At 37.5% G+C, this 17,392-nt stretch overlaps 1 protein-coding gene across 1 annotated transcript in view; it reads right to left on the reverse strand.

Moving 5' to 3' along the window:
* Positions 1-17,392, reverse strand: part of LOC150101953 (piercer of microtubule wall 1 protein) — a 122,562-nt gene that overhangs the window by 45,882 nt on the left and 59,288 nt on the right. The window contains exon 4 of the mRNA XM_090400908.1: positions 4,267-4,353. Coding sequence (XP_090257034.1) covers positions 4,267-4,353 — 87 coding nt within the window. The remainder of the gene's footprint in view (positions 1-4,266; positions 4,354-17,392) is intronic.

The raw sequence follows: 17,392 nt of genomic DNA on the forward strand, positions 1-17,392 counted from the left end.
ATACTTTTGTATTCTGAATCAGCATGTCACTATTCAACATAGTCAATAAGGCTTTTTTATTTCTTCTCTCCATGTGAACTTGTGCACATCTTTATGTTGGAACCTTTTGTTAATAATGACTAGTTCATATCCTGAGCAGAAATTATTATTATTATTATGTGACACCTCCAAGAACTCATTGTGGGAGAGTACAGTACTCCACTACACCAGGGCCGCCCCTAGGAATTTTGCTGCCCCTTCTCCCTTATTTTTTGTATAGTTTATGCCAACTTTGCCGCCCCATGCAAATGCGCATCTTGCACCATTGGCAGAACCAGCCCTGCACTACACACAACTCATCATCTCCACTAAATTCTCCAACTAGTTTCTTGAGTTTTTGAGGGACAACTACCTCTGACAATATGTAAGAGGGGGCACACAAGAAATGAGGATCTCGGATTTGATCATCTCATCGTAGGATGTAATTATAAATGAGGTGTCAAATCACACTCCACTTGGTGAGAGTGAACATGAAGTGATTACCTGGGTGGTTTCCAGCAGTGTGAGGACCTCTGTGAGAAAAGGGTATATGTGGAACTGCAAGGCTGGTGATTATGAGGACTCAGGAGACAGCTTGCAGATGTAGCATGGAACGAGCAGTTAGCTGGAAAAGAGATCAATGCAGCTTGGGGGGGGGGGGATATATTCAAAAACTATCTTGTAGAAGCAAGGTCTAAATGTATTCCAAGGGTCAAAAGGCTAAATAAATATAAATATATGATGATGAGATAGCAACTGGAAGTAAAGAAAATGAGTTTCTTGAGTTTTTGAGGGACAACTACCTCTGACAATATGTAAGAAAGGGCACACAAGAAATGAGGATCTCGGATTTGATCATCTCATCGTGGGATGTAATTATAAATGAGGTGTCAAATCACACTCCACTTGGTGAGAGTGAACATGAAGTGATTACCTGGGTGGTTTCCAGCAGTGTGAGGACCTCTGTGAGAAAAGGGTATATGTGGAACTGTAAGGCTGGTGATTATGAGGACTCGGGAGACAGCTTGCAGATGTAGCATGGAACGAGCAGTTAGCTGGAAAAGAGATCAATGCAGCTTGGGGGGCGGGGGGGGGGTATATTCAAAAACTATCTTGTAGAAGCAATGTCTAAATGTATTCCAAATGTCAAAAGGCTAAATAAGGTAGGTGTGAATCAAGAGATTATGCATGCGATATAGAAGAAAAAGGTATTATGGAGGCAGCATAAGAGAAGTGGTAATAACCAATTCCACGAGGATTACTAAGACCAGGCAAGGAGGGTGACTTGGTTGGGAAGGGTAGCAAAAGTGAAGTATGAGCAGCAGTTAGCTAATGAAGCCAAAAAGAATCCTAGGGAGTTCTTTTGATATGTAGCCAGCAAAAAAAAAAAAAGTATGATTATGGAAGGATGACACTGATTGAAGAAAACGGTATAAGAACAACTGTTGCAGAAGAGATATTGGAGATACTTAATGAGTAGTTCATAAAGGTCTTTCAATCTTGTGAATGTGACATCATGGAGAGTTTGAGAGCAGTTGATGATGGGGAGGAGAGACTGACTGTACGTGAGCAAGAGGTATATAAGGGAAATGAGCAAACTTGATATTAATAAGACTGTGGGATGTGATAATATATCACCACATATTCTAAAGGAATGTACCAGGAAGTGGGCATCTCCCTTGACATATTTTTTTAATATGAATCTTGCTTGAGTTCCAGAGGAGTAGAAGGAGGGCAATATTGTGCCACTTCATAAGGAAGGTGATAGAACTCAAGTATCAAATTGTATGCCTACCTGTGTCCGGTGTTGTGGTTAAATTGTTGGAGAAGCGGGTGAGAACTAGGATCCAGAATTGGATGAACAGCATGAATTTGCTAAAGGAAAGTTGAGGGAGAACTACCTCTGACAATATGTAAGAGGGGGGCACACAAGAAATGAGGATCTCGGATTTGATCATCTCATCGTAGGATGTAATTATAAATGAGGTGTCAAATCACACTCCAGTTGGTGAGAGTGAACATGAAGTGATTACCTGGGTGGTTTCCAGCAGTGTGAGGACCTCTGTGAGAAAAGGGTATATGTGGAACTGCAAGGCTGGTGATTATACTTATATGATGATTCTAATATACTTATTAGAATAAGGTGATGGCTTCCTTGGACAAAGGAGAGAGACACAGTAGTATACTTAGATTTTGCAAAGGCTTTTGATAGATGAAATGTTGATGGATATTAGATTAGTGCACTGGATTGGAGACTGGCTAATCGTATAGGTGCCAGCAAGTTGTGTATTGGGGAAGCAATATCCTGGAAGAGGAAAGTCACTAGTGGTGTGGCTCGAGAGTTTGTTTTAGGGCCATTGCTGTTTAACTTATATGTTAATGATATTGGCAAAGATTTGGATGGGAATATTCAGTTGTTTGCAGATGATGCAAAGTTGGGCCTTACAAGAAAACTTGAATAAATTGAGTGATTGGGTACAGGAATGGAGATATAAGTTTAATGTTGCAAAATGTAAGGTTTTAAAATTTGGAAAACAAAGATGGGATGCAGAATTTATGCTTAATGAGAATATATTTTCTGAGGTGGAGGAAATAGATCTTGGGGTGATAGTGGATAAGGATCTGAAATTTAGGGGGCAAACTACCAAAATTGTGAGGACAACACAACAAATATTGTGAATGATGCAGAGGACACTGACTTGTAGTTCTTGTTCATTGTATAAGGTTCTGATTAGGCCACACATGGACTACTATGCACAGATTTCGTAACCTGGTTTTCAAAAGGAAGAAGAGATGATGAGGCAACTGACTAAGGTGGTTTCTGATCTCTGGAATGTCAAATATGAAGAAAGGTTGAGAAGATGCAATTTACAGTCTAGTGGATAGGAGGAAAAGGGGTGATATGATAGAGATCTACAAGTTAGGTCTCTATCATATCATCCCTCGCTATCATATCTAACCCCTTAGTAAGGGGTTGTTATATGATCAAAGTTGGAGAGGTTTTACAGAAAACAGTCAGACGTGAGGGGAGAACCAGCGGTCATCCCTAGAAGTTGTATAAGGAGATTTAGATGCATGCAGAGTTGTGAATGATTGGAATACCTTGTCTAAGAGGGTGGTGTGTGCAGAGAATTTCAGTGCGTTTAAGGTGCGGTATGATGAGCTGTGCATATGACAAAAGGACCTCCTAGGATGAGTCTTTGACTCCATGGGGTCTTGGGATGATGATAATAATAATTTAGTATCATCTCATCTGTTTTTGTCTTCTTTGTATCAGTAATGACAATTATGTCCACGTGGTACTTTTCCAGTTCTTCTGCAAGTTTGATTTCCTTTCTGTTAAAACAGAAAAGAGTAATTAGTTTGATTAATGACCCATCTCCCATCATTATATTCCAATCTTTCATCAAGACATTCAGTTCTGCTGCTGCATTTTCTATAAATATTTCCATGGTTAATGTTCATCGGAACTGGCATTGATAATTCTCCCATTATTCTTTAGTATTAAATAAGCACTGCATGGATAGTGGAGTAACTTTATAATTTTAAGGGGCTTTGCAAATTCTTAAATACATACATCCTATGTGCATACTAATCATTGTAGCTCAAGTCAGCATTAAATAAGCATGTGTTGACTAATTAAATAGATGTGTTGACATTTTTTATTAAAAAATTATCCTTCAACATATGGATGAAAGGAAGAGTAAAGTAGAAAGTGCAAATGATAAAGAATGAAAAGTCATAACTTTACAGCAAAAATTTGAATTAAGATATATGAGTATGGTGATAAGAAAGCAAAAATCATATGATTTTGGACTGAAGGAGGCAACTGTCCCAAACCTTCATCAAAGTATGCAAGTCTGCCAGACTGAAGACAAAACTATGAACTGTCACCAAGAGATATAAACACACAAGAAAAAATCACACAAATACTTCTCATAATATTTTTTTTAAATGTACTTGTATGTATAATTATGAAGATATATGCAGCATTTAATATACTTTCAATTGTTCCAAAGATTTATTATCCTTAAACAGCAGTAAAAATAGTAAAAAATAATGCATTTTAAAAAGTTTAGTAAAGATTTTTAAGCCCATGAATGACTACATTTTTTATATTACTTATTATATTCAATTAACACATTTTCACAGGAAACATTAAAGTAAATGATTCCTGTATTACAATTTGCTATTGCATATATGTAGGAAACAAATGTCTATTTATGAATGTCTCTCTTCAATTCCTACCTGGTCCTGGTAAGTCATCTTTTAAGGCATACTTTTCTGCAGCTTCTTTTGTACATGTAAACACTGGATTTCCATAATTCCATGTGCCTGTCAAACAAATGGAAAATGTTTTAAAATTGCATTGTGACATATTTCTAGTTTACTTGAAGTCATCATCGTCATCAAATTTCTTTATATTTCAAAACTTTCTTTAGCAATCTTTATATTTTTGAAGCAAACTAGTTAAAATAGTTTATTGAAACAAATGCACATTCACTCCATTGATCAACTTTAAATGTCAGATCAGTATGTCGCTGAATAATTATTTTTAGTTACTCATTATGCGTGGCTTCCAATCACATGGTTTTTGTATTGTGTTTTTGGTATTCTGATTTCCTAATCACCTGTTCCAAAAATTTCTTACTTGCCCTTATATGCTGTCTCTTACCCATCAGTTCTTTCAGGTCAGGCTCAGTTTAAGCAAGATTTTGAAAGAAAAATTGCACGACAGCTATTTGAAGCAACAGAGAACAAATCATATATTTGGTCGATGCATTCCACCTACATCTGTTGATCTCACCTCTGCTCACAAAGTTTACAGCCATGACCTTATTCTACTGCCGTCCCCCCATTCTATGAAAAATTTCTTCCATGTCAACTTAATAACAACCTGTGACTAGCTTATATGTCTCAATCATATACTCCCTCTTCCTCCTATTAAAGAGGTTTTGCAACTTACATTCTCTCAATCTGTCCTCATACTCCCGCATTCCAAAGACCACTGATCACCTTTGTGAATCTTCTCTGGCCCCTTTTCCAACATTTCCTCATCACCATGAAAAACCGGCGACAAAATCCGTGTACAATAATCCATATGAGGCCTGATCAAGGCCTTATAGAATGATATCATAACTTTTCCATTTCTGTATGTCAGGGTCCTCCTCATAATTGCCATTATCCAATGTGACGTCTTCACAACTTGTACAATGTGGTCCCTGAATTTCAGGTCCTTGTCCACCATCACTTCTAGACCTCTCATCTCCTCTACTTCTTTGAAAGTTTCCCCACCAAGTGTAACTTTACATCCCGTCATTGCTTACCAAATCTCAAATCCTGACACTTTGCAACACTGAACTGACAGTTCCATTTACCTGATCATGAAATCTATTCAAGTGCTTCTTGTAGAGAGACTTATACGCTGGTTAAACATGATAACTAATAATTAAGGAATTGACAGCGTACATTAGAAATATAAATTAAATAAACTTTAATATATACTTTCCGATATTTCGGCAAACTTCACGTTGCCATCTTCTTGGGAACTTAATACAAAGACAAGTGCACACAAATACTAAATAACAGCAAATGAGACCGAAGCTAGAAAGCTAACGTTTTCCTAAAGTCCTGATGGTGCCCCCTGGCGGGCTATATTGGTAGTTCTTGGCCTTTGGGCTGAAGTTCTTCTGACAAATGTTTCCCAAATTTGGGGCAGTCTCATACATCCAAATTTGTTGAGGTTTGGCATGTTCCTAAGAGCTGAGGCTGATCCCATTGTCCTACTTTGGCCAAACAGGCAGGACAGCAAATATCAGAATCTCAGAACACAAGGATTACATCCGATTTCACCAGTACAGCCACTCTGGGCTTGCAGACCACGCTCTGGATACTCGCCACACAATAAGATGGAAGAAAGCCACAGTAATACACCGCAGCAAGTTCAAATATGAAAGACTATTCATGGAATCAGCCTCAGCCCTTAGGAACATGCCAAACCTCAACAAATTTGGATGCATGAGACTGCCCCAAATTTGGGAAACATTTATCAGAAGAACTTCAGCCCAAAGGCCAAGAACTACCAATATAGCCCGCCAGGGGGCACCATCAGGACTTTAGGAAAACGTGAGCTTTCTAGCTTCAGTCTCATTTGCTGTTATGTAGTACTTGTGTGCACTTGTCTTTGTATTAAGTTCCCAAGAAGATGGCAACGTGATGTTTGCCGAAATATCGGAAAGTATATATTAAAGTTTATTTAATTTATATTTCTAATGTACGCTGTCAATTCCTTAATCATTAGTTATCATATTCAAGTCCTTCTGTAAGGCCATAACATCCACTTGACTGCATTGCTCTCCCCAATTTTGCATCATCTGCAAACAGCTGCATATCACTAGTCAAACTCATCCCAATATCATTAATATACAAACTGAACAATAATAGTCCCAAAACTGACCCTGGCAGCACACCACTAGTGACCTTTCTCTTTCAGGATACTGCACTGCCATATACAACTTTCTGATACCTATCTGACAGTCAGTCACTGATCCAACTCAGAAGTTTGTTATCCAATTCCATCTGTTTCAATTTATTTACCAGCTTGTTGTGTGGCAGTCTATCAAATACTTTTGCAAAATCCAAGTACACTACTGTATATGCATCTCCCCTGTCCAAGGTATTTGTCACTTTGTTATTGTACATAAATAAGTTAGTAAAACATGATCTCCCTTTAACAAACCCATGATGATAACCACATAGAATACTGCTGTTATCAGCCCATTTCTGTATCCTACTTCTCACCAATCTCTCCAGTACCTTCACCAAAGCTCCAGATATATAGATTGGCCTATAATTTGAAGGTACACCTTATCACTACCTTTATGCAGGGTAACAATTTCCTCCTTCCCCTCCTTGGAACCTGTGCTGTTGAAAGACTCTTATTAAACAGGCATGCCAATGCTACTTTCAATTCCCTGGAACATTCCCTTAAGATTCGTGGTGATATGTCATCAAACCTATCACCTTATTGATATCAAGGTTATTATTTCCTCAAATACTTCCTGTTCACTCACAATTAAGCCATCCTCTCCTATGTCCTCTGCACTTACGTTTCTCAGGATCACTGAATACCTCAACAATGTCTTTTGCAGCAGTTGCTATTCTACCATTTTCATCCATTAACATCATCTTATCATGATCATTCTTCCTTCCACTTGCCACATAAAACTCTCTAGCATTTTTTCGTCTGATTTGTTTGTTTCTGCTCATATTGCACTTTTGTTTTCCTTACTGGGTCATTTTCCTGGCTTGTTCTTTATACTTTTCATGTAACTGATTATTAGCATTATTCATCTTGTACTGCTTCCAAAGTGCCTTCTTCTTCTTCTTTCAGATTTCATGCTTAAGCTTCTCATTCGTCCATTTTTTTTTCACCTACCTTTAGGCCTTTGGAATACATTCACACATTGATGCTGTTATGTATTTCTTTGTGTTCCCAAGCAGCATTTATTTCCTTACCACTCAAATCCTCATTCCATGTTATAGCTCCAAGCTGCCTCCTAATCTAGTCATAATCACCAGCCTTATAATTCCACATATATCCTTTCTTCACAAAAGTTTGCATATGGCTAGCCACAACCCAGGGTGATCACTTCATGATTACTCTCACCAACTGGAGGAAAGTGTGAACCTTCTTATTATTAATATCTGACCTCCATGGAGTTGGAGACTCATTGTAAGATGTACACACTATTGCACATAATGCTCATCCAATAGTGCTTTAAACTGATTCAATATGTCTACATTCATAACACACTCAGACAATGCATTCCACTCACTAACCACTCTCCATGCAAAGAACCTGATCCTCACTCCACTGCTCACACCCTCCTTATATAGTTTCCAGTGATGGCCTCTTGTTCTACCCTGTGATCGATGTTACATCTTCACAACTTGTGCAATGTAGCCTGTGAATTTCATGTCATTGTCCATCATCACTCCTAGATCTCTCATCTCCTCTCCTTCCTTTAAGTTTCCCCTCCAAGTGTATACTTCGCATCCCATCGTTGCTTACCAAATCTGAAAACCTTACACTTTGCAACGTTCCACTTATCTGCCCATTCATGCAATCTATTCAAGTTCTCTTGTAAGGCCATAACATCTGCAAATGCAGATGTTATAGCCAAATTCCCAAATGCTATATCTTCATTCCAATCCATAATGCCATAATTAAAATCACCCATAATAACTACCCTTCCTTTGTTCACTAACCCAAGTTGTTTATACATTTCTTCATTACCACCCTCCACATTTCCGATCCTATAACAACAGCCAATTAAATGTCTTCCTGTCAGCCTCCACATTACACTAAACTGCCTCATAACCATTGCCAATATTTCTCTCTTTCATGTCTATCTGGATATAATTCCTTTCCTCTCATCAGCAGAACTACCCCCCCTCCGACTTCTTGTCCTTTCTATCCTCGTAAAAAATACTGTCACTTGAGTAAAGGAGGATTAAACTAAGAATATAATTTCTTGGCATCTTTAATTTATAGTATAACCAACTGAAAAAATATCCAACAACTATCTCTAATCCAGAGTATTTTAATAATAAGGTGTGACACCTTTTGCCTAATCGTATATGGAAATATGACTCCTGCATTACTTCAACCTTAGTATCACCTCTTGGTCTGGCTCCCACTGAGGAGAACTCAAAGGTTGAAACTGGTTTGGGTTGTGACTCTTCCCATAATACATAATAAGGATATGTGCTTTGCATTATGGTATAGGCAAGTGATGTGAAGTCATTCGCTTCTATATACAAGTTTGCCAGTCCTGAAAATACTTCTGGTGCAAATGTTTTTTGCTTACACTTGGATAAAGGATTAAACCAAGAATATAATTTCTTGGCATCTTTAATTTATAGTATAACCAAGTGGGAAAACTTCCAATAACTGCCTGAGATAATTGTCTCTCAAGAACTGAAGAAATTCATTTTCCTTATTATCAAATGCTATCTCTTCATTCTAATCTGTACCACCATAATTAAAATCACCCATAATAATCACCCTTACATTGTCCATTGTCACATCTTCGATTGCTGCCATGTCTATAAAACGTGCGCCTTTCATGATGCATGGATTCCAGATCGAACTAGGTCTCATCTCCTGTGACGATGGTTTGCAGAAAGGATGGATCCTGGTCAGACATGGTAATGAAATCTCCAGAGGTTTCTATCCATTTTGCTTTCTGTTCGTCTGTCAGCTTGTGTGGCACAAACTGGGAACAGATCTTCCGCTTACCCAAATCTTTGTGGACGATAGTGTGCACCGTGTCCTTGCTAATGCCCAATTCCTCTGCCAGCAATCATAGAGTCAGTCACCGATCTCGTGCCAGCATTTGTCATAATCGATTGACCACGTCTGGGGTTCTGCTTGTCGACGGCCAACCCGAACATGCTCATCCTCAGTCGTTTCCTTCCCATTGCAAAAGCGTTTGAACCAGTTGTAAACACATTTTCTGCTCACAGTTTCCGTCCCGTACATTTGCAACAACGTTTCATGAATCTCCATCGCCGTTTTTCCCAATTTGTAGCAGAACTTGATGTTCACTCATTGCTCTATTGCACTGTGACCCTACCTCTCACTGACTATATTCGACTGCCCGCAGCGGGTTTACCCTGACTGTCACGTGTACTCCACGCTAGGTGGCACTTGGCATGTCTCTGGATAGTCATGTTGCACATGCACCTGGCCCATGTTGCTGTTGAGATATCGGACCATTCACCAATCTTTTCAGACTATCCTCGTAAATATTCAGATCAAATAAGTTGGCTTTAGGAGGCATTATTTTTTTAAAGGAAGTTTTTTTTTATAAATGAACTAATTATAAATAAAGGAAAATGATGTTATAGTCTTTATTAGCTTCCCGTAAATAATTAATATTTCACAAATAATAAATAGCAAACAATCTAGGACTGATTGGTAAACTCGATTTAAGTTTAAGTAATAAAGTTTATTATTATTAAGAGAGATCTCCAGGGACTCAGTGAGGGAGGCCACATACTACACACACTAGCTATCATACTGCTTGCACTGACAACATCCAACGGCAATCCATTCCAATCACTGATCATCCTATGAGAGAAAAATCCAGTCCTCATTCCCTTCTTAGTAGCATTCATTCTCAGCTTCCAAGGATGCCCTTTCATCCTTTCCCCACCCACAATAAATTGAAATATTCCATCAACTGAAATCCTGTATGACCCTTTCAGAAGTTTGTAAGTCTCAATCATATCACCCCTCTTTCTTCTGTTTTCTGGAGTCTACAAATTCTCAATCTCTCTCTTCATAATCAGTATTCCACAATTCTGCTATCATTTTGAACACCTCTCCTTTGCACTCTCTCCATTATATCAGAATTACAATGGAAACGGAGACCAGCCCTGTGCACAATAGTCCAAAGGAGGTCTTATCAAGGCCTTGTAAAGAGGCAAAATGACATCCTTATCTTTACATGTGAAGATTCCTTTCAGCATTGCGATTATCTTTTGAGTTGTATTTGCAATCTTTGCTACATGGCCCCCTAAACTTCAACTACCTATCTATTCACTAACACTCCAAGATCCCTAGCCTCATCAGTTTCTTCTAGCATAATACCATCAATATAATATGACATTGGATATCTAATCATGCTCAAGCGAATGACTTTAATTCTGCAAGTACTGCATATCAGCAGCATTCCTGATTACCCTATTTATCTTTGCATCAGCAGCAAGTAAATGTATGTTGCTTGTCAGATCCTTCCCATTATCATTAATGTACAGATTGAATAACAATAGACCAAGCACTGATCCTTGCGGTACATCACTGTTACCTTAAATGTTGCAGACACATCCTCTGTATACCACTTTTTGATATCTGTCAGTCAGCTATCCTCTTATCCATGCTAATATTCTATAATCCAAACCCATAATTCTCCAATTTATGCAACAGTCTACCATTCTGTATTCTGTCAAAAGCCTTAGCAAAATCAAAAAGTATCATGGTGTATCCATTCCTCTTGTCTAGTTCAATGGTAACATTGTTATAGAATGTGAGCAAGTTGCTAAAACATGGCCTTCCCTTAGTAAACCCATGTTGCGCATTGCAAAGTAGAGATTCGCTGTCAACCCATTTCTGAATGCAAGCTTTAACCAATTTTTCCAAAATCTTCACCACCACTCCTGAGATACCAATTGGTCAATAGTTAGATACATCAGTCTTTGCACCACCCTTGTGCAATGGAATTACCATACATTCTTTCCATTCCTGTGGAATCTTCCGTGTTCTGAGATTTGTATTAAACAGTCTGGTCAAAGGAATAGCCTGGTCACATCTGCAGCTAAACACTCTTTTAGCGCACGTAATGATATCCCATCAGTTCCTATTGCTGAATTCTTATTCAGTTTGTGCAACAGCTCTAATACCTCATCCTCATACACCTGAGTTTCTTCATCCAGTGAAGAGGTAGCAGTACCAGGTAGCAAAATGGGCACTCATTAGTTGAAAAAATGTCTTCATCTGTTATTCTTACGACATCTGCATTTACAAGAGTTATTCTTTCTTTTACTTGCAGTATGTCGATAGAATTCTTGTGGTCTTTAGCACAGAGAGCCAGTTTCTTTTCATACTCAGGCTTTGTTTTCTGTACAACAGTTGTGACTATTCTAGCCTGCTGCTGATAATTTTCATAATGGACATCATTCTTATGCACACGGTATTCCTCTCATGTCATCCTTTTATTACAAATCTCTTGCTTAATAAGATTACATATTCATGACTCCTACTCTATTTATTCTTCGAACTCTCGGGACAGGTTTAAACTCAAACATAAACAACTGGTTGTTCTAAAGTTCTAAATATACAACCATTTCCTATGTTTATCATCAAATTCCTGATATGTATCCTCATGGAACATCCATGATACTATAATAGTACTGTATGATTAAATTATTATTAGCTTGCTATCAAATGAAATCCTCAAAATTACTGTATTTTTCGGACCATAAGACGCACCTTTTTACATAGAAAAATCGACTGAAAATTGGGGTGCGTCTTATGGTCCGAAGGTAACATTAAAATACGAATCTTTACACTGTACTGAAGCTGTTAGTGAAGTTCAATTACTGGCGCAATATGTTAATAAAATTAGTAAGTATGCCACTGAAGGTACCTAAGTTATCTCGCTGCATGTGGGTGAATCACCGATTTAGAGCGTCAATAATCATTAGTGTGTAAACATATGCGCTTTTGTATGGTTCATTTGAATTATTTTTTATAAGTCGTTAAAATTTTTATCTTAAAATTAGAAAAAATAAAAAGATATGCTAACCACTCAGTTAGCGTATCTTTTTATCCAAAGCCCACAGCGGGTTCGAATCCCACCATGGGCTTGGATGTTTGTGATTGTCCTTGAAAATACTAATGGGCGGTAGATGGCATTGGTGTAGTTGTGGTTCATTGTAGTTGGCGGATTGTGGGTGGTGAAGATGGAGAGTTGTAGAGTAGCTGCCCTCCCTCGATGGATACCCTCCCTTTGGACTCCCTGGAGGTGTCAATTTTTTTTTTTTTTATTGATTGCTAAAATATTTATACATACAATAAACATCTTGTGTGACATTGCATCTTATAATTTTACAGAGTTCAGCACTAAGTGCTGCAATTCCTACAATGGATTTCAATTAAATTTTTTTTTTTTTAATAATACTTTTTTGCCTTTATATTATGTATTTACAACACATGTTCTTCTAATATTAACAATGAAGATTATACTGAATTTTTTGTATAATTTTTTTATTTTATTTTTTATTATTTTTTTTTTAAGTTTGAGAAAGAATGATTATATATACAAATTTCTGCATTTGCTTATAAGGATTTCTTATAGATGAGTGAGGCAAGTTAATCCCACCTACTTCAAAGCTTGGGTTAGCTTTTATGAAGAGGGTGGGATTTAGCCTTCACTATTTGTGTTGTTGCTACTGTTTATGTATGGGATGTAGGCATTGGATGCTAGTGATTTGTGATGTGTATATTAGTGGTAATGGTTTCTTAACTTTGTTGGTATATTTTCCAGAGTTCGTTTTTTAATGTTCTGTAGTTATCTAAGTGTTTTACCTTTCTTGGTAGGTTGTTGAGTGGCGTGGTTATCTGATGTGATCTCACAAAAGAACCATATGAGTTGTTGAAGCGTGTGGAGATGTAGAGAGTTGTTGTAGTTCGTGTTATACGATATGTGTCTCTGTTGTTTCGATGTTGAAGTAATTCCTTGTTAATGTCATGTAGTGTTTCAGGTTTTTAATACTCAGAATTCTGTGTACTGCCATGTGCTTGTTGGATATTGGTTGTTGCGTGTAAGGTGTCCAGATCACTGTTGACACGATTTTCCTGTGTATTGTTTCTAATTTTGTTAGGTGGCTGTTTGATGTATTTGTATAGACTGTTATTCCATATCTGAGTAGGGATTTGCAGATACCGTGATATAGAAGTTTTTTTATGTTGGATGGAATAATGTCTTTAACTTGGAAGAGTTTTGCTGCGATGATCTGGAGTTTGGTGTGTAGGTATTCTATGTGTTTTGTCCATTTAAGGTGGGAATCTATATACAGACCGAGGTATTTTGTGTGTGTTACAGGTTTGATTTCAGAACATTGGCAGGTATTTTTGTTGTTAATGCAGCGGTATGTGTGACAGTGTATCGATAGTGATGCAGGGCGTATAATTCTTGGGTTGTATATTATCAGCATCTGTTTTGGTGGCGTTGATTAGAATTGCATTTTGGTGGAAGTATGTTGTGATTTCGTTTAGGTCTTGTTGTGCTTTGCAGAGAGCTGTGTTAATGTCTGTGTGGATTGCTAGTAGTGCAGTGTCATCTGCATATTGAAATATTTGACTTCTTATGGATATGTTATCAACATCGTTAATGTATATGTTGAATAGAGTGGTGATAATATGGCACCTTGAGGTACACTGTGTTTTACTTGTATACTCCAACTGTAACATGTACTTATTTTTGTTACTTGTGTTCTGTTTGAGAGGTAGTTCTTGAACCATGTATGCAGTGTTCCTCTTATACCTAGTGAGTATAGTTTGGTAAGTAGTATGTCATGTTCAAGTGTCAAATGCTTTGGTTAGGTCCAGCAGTATAAGGACGGCATACTTGTTTTTGTCAAGAGCTTTGTTTATTGTGTCGGCGATGTCTTCTAATAAAGTAATGGTGCTTTTTGTTTCCTGAAAGCCGTATTGGTTTTGTGAGATGATGTTGTATTTCTGTAAATAGTTCTGTAGTCTGGTGTGTGTTATTTTTTCTAGGATTTTTGAGATGACTGGTAGTGTAGCTATTGGTCTGTAGTTCTGAGTATCGTTTGTTTTGCCATGTTTGTATATTGGCGTAATTACTGCAGTTTTTAGTTGTTGTGGAATAATGCCTGTGTCGAATATTATGTTCACAAGTTTCAAAAGTATTGGATTTATTCGTTCAAAGTGTGTTATAAGGTCTGTGAGTCTTATTTTGTCTATTCCTGGAGTGGTCTTTGGTTTTAGTTTTAGGAGTGCTTCTTTCAGTTCCTGTTTTGTTATGGGTGGAAAATACATCGTTTGTTGTTGACTTTGTGTTGGTAGTTTGTCTTTTTTGAGTTGTGTGATGTTGTTTGTGAAAGCATGGTTGAATGAGTCTGCTAGTTCCTCTTGGTTTGTGTCCTGACCGAAGCGTTTTGCATAAAATCTTGGGCTGAAGTTTTCTTTTTTTGGGCTACTAATTCATTGAGTGTAGCCCATGTTCGCTTAATGTTGTCGTTATATTCCATGAATTTTTGGAAGTACTAGCATCTTTTTGCCCTACGAATTTTTGTTGTAGTTTATTTCTTGTGTTTTTGTATAAGGTTTGTAAATGTGTGTTACTGGGTGACTTTTTAAGTTTTTTCCATAGATTTTCTTTTTCAGTAATAGTATTTAGTATGTCGTCATTTATCCATGGGTTGCTGTCTCTTTGTCGCCTTGTTGGTGTAGGTTTTGTTGCTTTTTTGGTATATTTCTGTGAACATTAGTTGAAAATTCTCGTATAATGTTACAGGATCGTTTATTTTAAGTAGGAAATTCCAGTCTGTATTTTTTACTTGGTTATCGACAATGCTCTTTAGTATGATTGAGTTTTGTCGACTTTTGTGGTGGTGGGAGGGGGGATAGGAAACGTAATAAAACGAAGTTGAGACAAAGTAGTGATTGGCAATTTTTACGTTAATTACTGATGATGTGTATGTATGGATGGGAGCCCGTGTATTGATATGATCAATGCATGATTGTGTTAGTGAGTTATTGAGTATTTCTTCTCTTGTTGGGGTGTTAATGGTAAGGTTTATGTTCTACCGACTTAGTATATCAAGATATGTGTTAGTGGTTGAAGAAGAGTGGTCAAGAGTATTTATGTTAATGTCTCCTATTAGGATGAGCCTGTGTGTTGTACGCGGTTCGATGCCGCTTAGCCATGTTTCTAACTCATGAAGAAAATTGAGTGGATTATTATCTGGGGGTCTGTATATTGTGTTTATTGTGTATTTGATACTATTGTGGCTATTTGTGAGTTACAAAATTAGTGTTTCCGTATGTTCGAAGTGAGTTTGTTTTTCTGTCACGTTGTATTTTTCTTTGATAAATGCCATAATGCCACCTCCTCTTTTGTTTGGTCTGCATAAGTTGTAGGGTTGATAATTATTTATGTTGTATGCGTAAATTTCTGTGTCGTTTATTGCAACTTCAGTCAGTATTAGCGCATCTATGTTTATCATGGTATAATTGAGCTGTGTTATCAATGTAAGCCAGTGTTTTTTTTATACTTCTTATGTTTGTGTGTATGATTGTGAAGTTGGTGTTGGTGGAAATGTTGTCTGACCATTTCTTCAAAAAGTCAAAGACCTTGAAGTTTATGTTGTCTGACTGGATATGTTCGCCTATGTTTGAGATCTCCATTATATAGTTTTTAAATGAGCTCTAATCTTATTCTTAAGGATGTAAAGAGTTAGTGTTTTATATTGGTAGGCTGTGTAAGTTGGATTCACTTGTAATTATGTATACTCGAGTGTTTTCATTCTTTCTCAAAAATATCTGGGAATTCTTTGTCCACAGGAACTTGTAGTTTTTCTCTGTTTTTGTTTTCCTTGCTTGGTATTGAAGATTTTTGAAGCATGGAGTCCAGTGTTACGTTATTTAGATTGGTGTTGGCAGTTACTTATCATTTAGGATCATTGTTGTTGGCCTTGTTTTCTTGCTTGCTGTAAGAATGGAGTCTCTCAGATTTCTGTTGGTAAAACGAGCGATGATTGGTGGCAGTCTCTCTTTATTTTTTTGTGGGCCTCGGTTGATATAGGTGATATTTGTGGTTGCGATTTGAATTCCAATTTTGCTGCCGATCAGTTGCATTATGTTGCTTAAGTCTTCTGTATTTTCTTTCGTTATTCCCTCAATTTGAAGTTCTTTTTTTCTTTCTTTTTGTAGCATGTGTTCCATTTGACACTTGAGTGTGTTAACTTCTTTCCGCAATTCTTGATTTTCGCGTTGGAGTGTTTCTTGCGTTTCTATTGCTACCGTTAATTTTGTCTTTATTTCTCGCACAGTTCCTAACATTTCTTCAGAGGTCTCGTTATTGAACTGTATGTAATGTTCATACTCCTCGAATTTTTTGTTAATTTATTCCATGTGTGCATTTAATAAGTCTTTCACCATGAGTTTAAATGAATCAAAGTTATCTATAATTTTAGGATCCGGAAGCGGCTTACCTTGATGTGCATCGTTACTTTTCTTTGGCATCTGGTCTTTGTTCTTCGTTTTCTCGCGGCACTGTTGACATCGCCATTCAGTCCATTTCACAGCTCCTTTTGCTTTCCACGTGCTTTCTGAGATCTCTGAACAGTGGAAGTGTTGTTTTTTTGTTACATCCAGAACAATGCGGCCCGTCCCCTTCATTGCTTAATGGCTTATTGCATTTGTTATAGCTCGTTTTGCTTGAACTTCGCTGACTCGGTGACCTTTAGGCTTTCTTCCCATTAGCAGCTATACTGCGACTTTTAAAATGGCGACGTCCTTTGTTCTTCGTTGGCTGGTGACCGCAGTACACTCTATGAACTTCCAACACTGAAAATTTGAATCTTACTTATCTGATTTTGGTAATTTGAACATCCCTGTCTTCAGCGTGACTAGTAGAATTAAATAGTAGCACTTTCAAGTTAGAAATATTAGAAACACTTTAAACCTATAAAACCAGGAGCAGCGATACAGCGTACGTGCATCTGTCTGCCTACACAGCGCCCTCACAGAGGGCGCTGTGTAGACAGACAGAATAAT

Source organism: Typopeltis vanoorti, chromosome 11 (genome assembly GCF_054136105.1).
Source record: "Typopeltis vanoorti isolate ZY-2024b chromosome 11, IOZ_Tvanoo_1.0, whole genome shotgun sequence".
Taxonomy (NCBI): domain Eukaryota; kingdom Metazoa; phylum Arthropoda; class Arachnida; order Uropygi; family Thelyphonidae; genus Typopeltis; species Typopeltis vanoorti.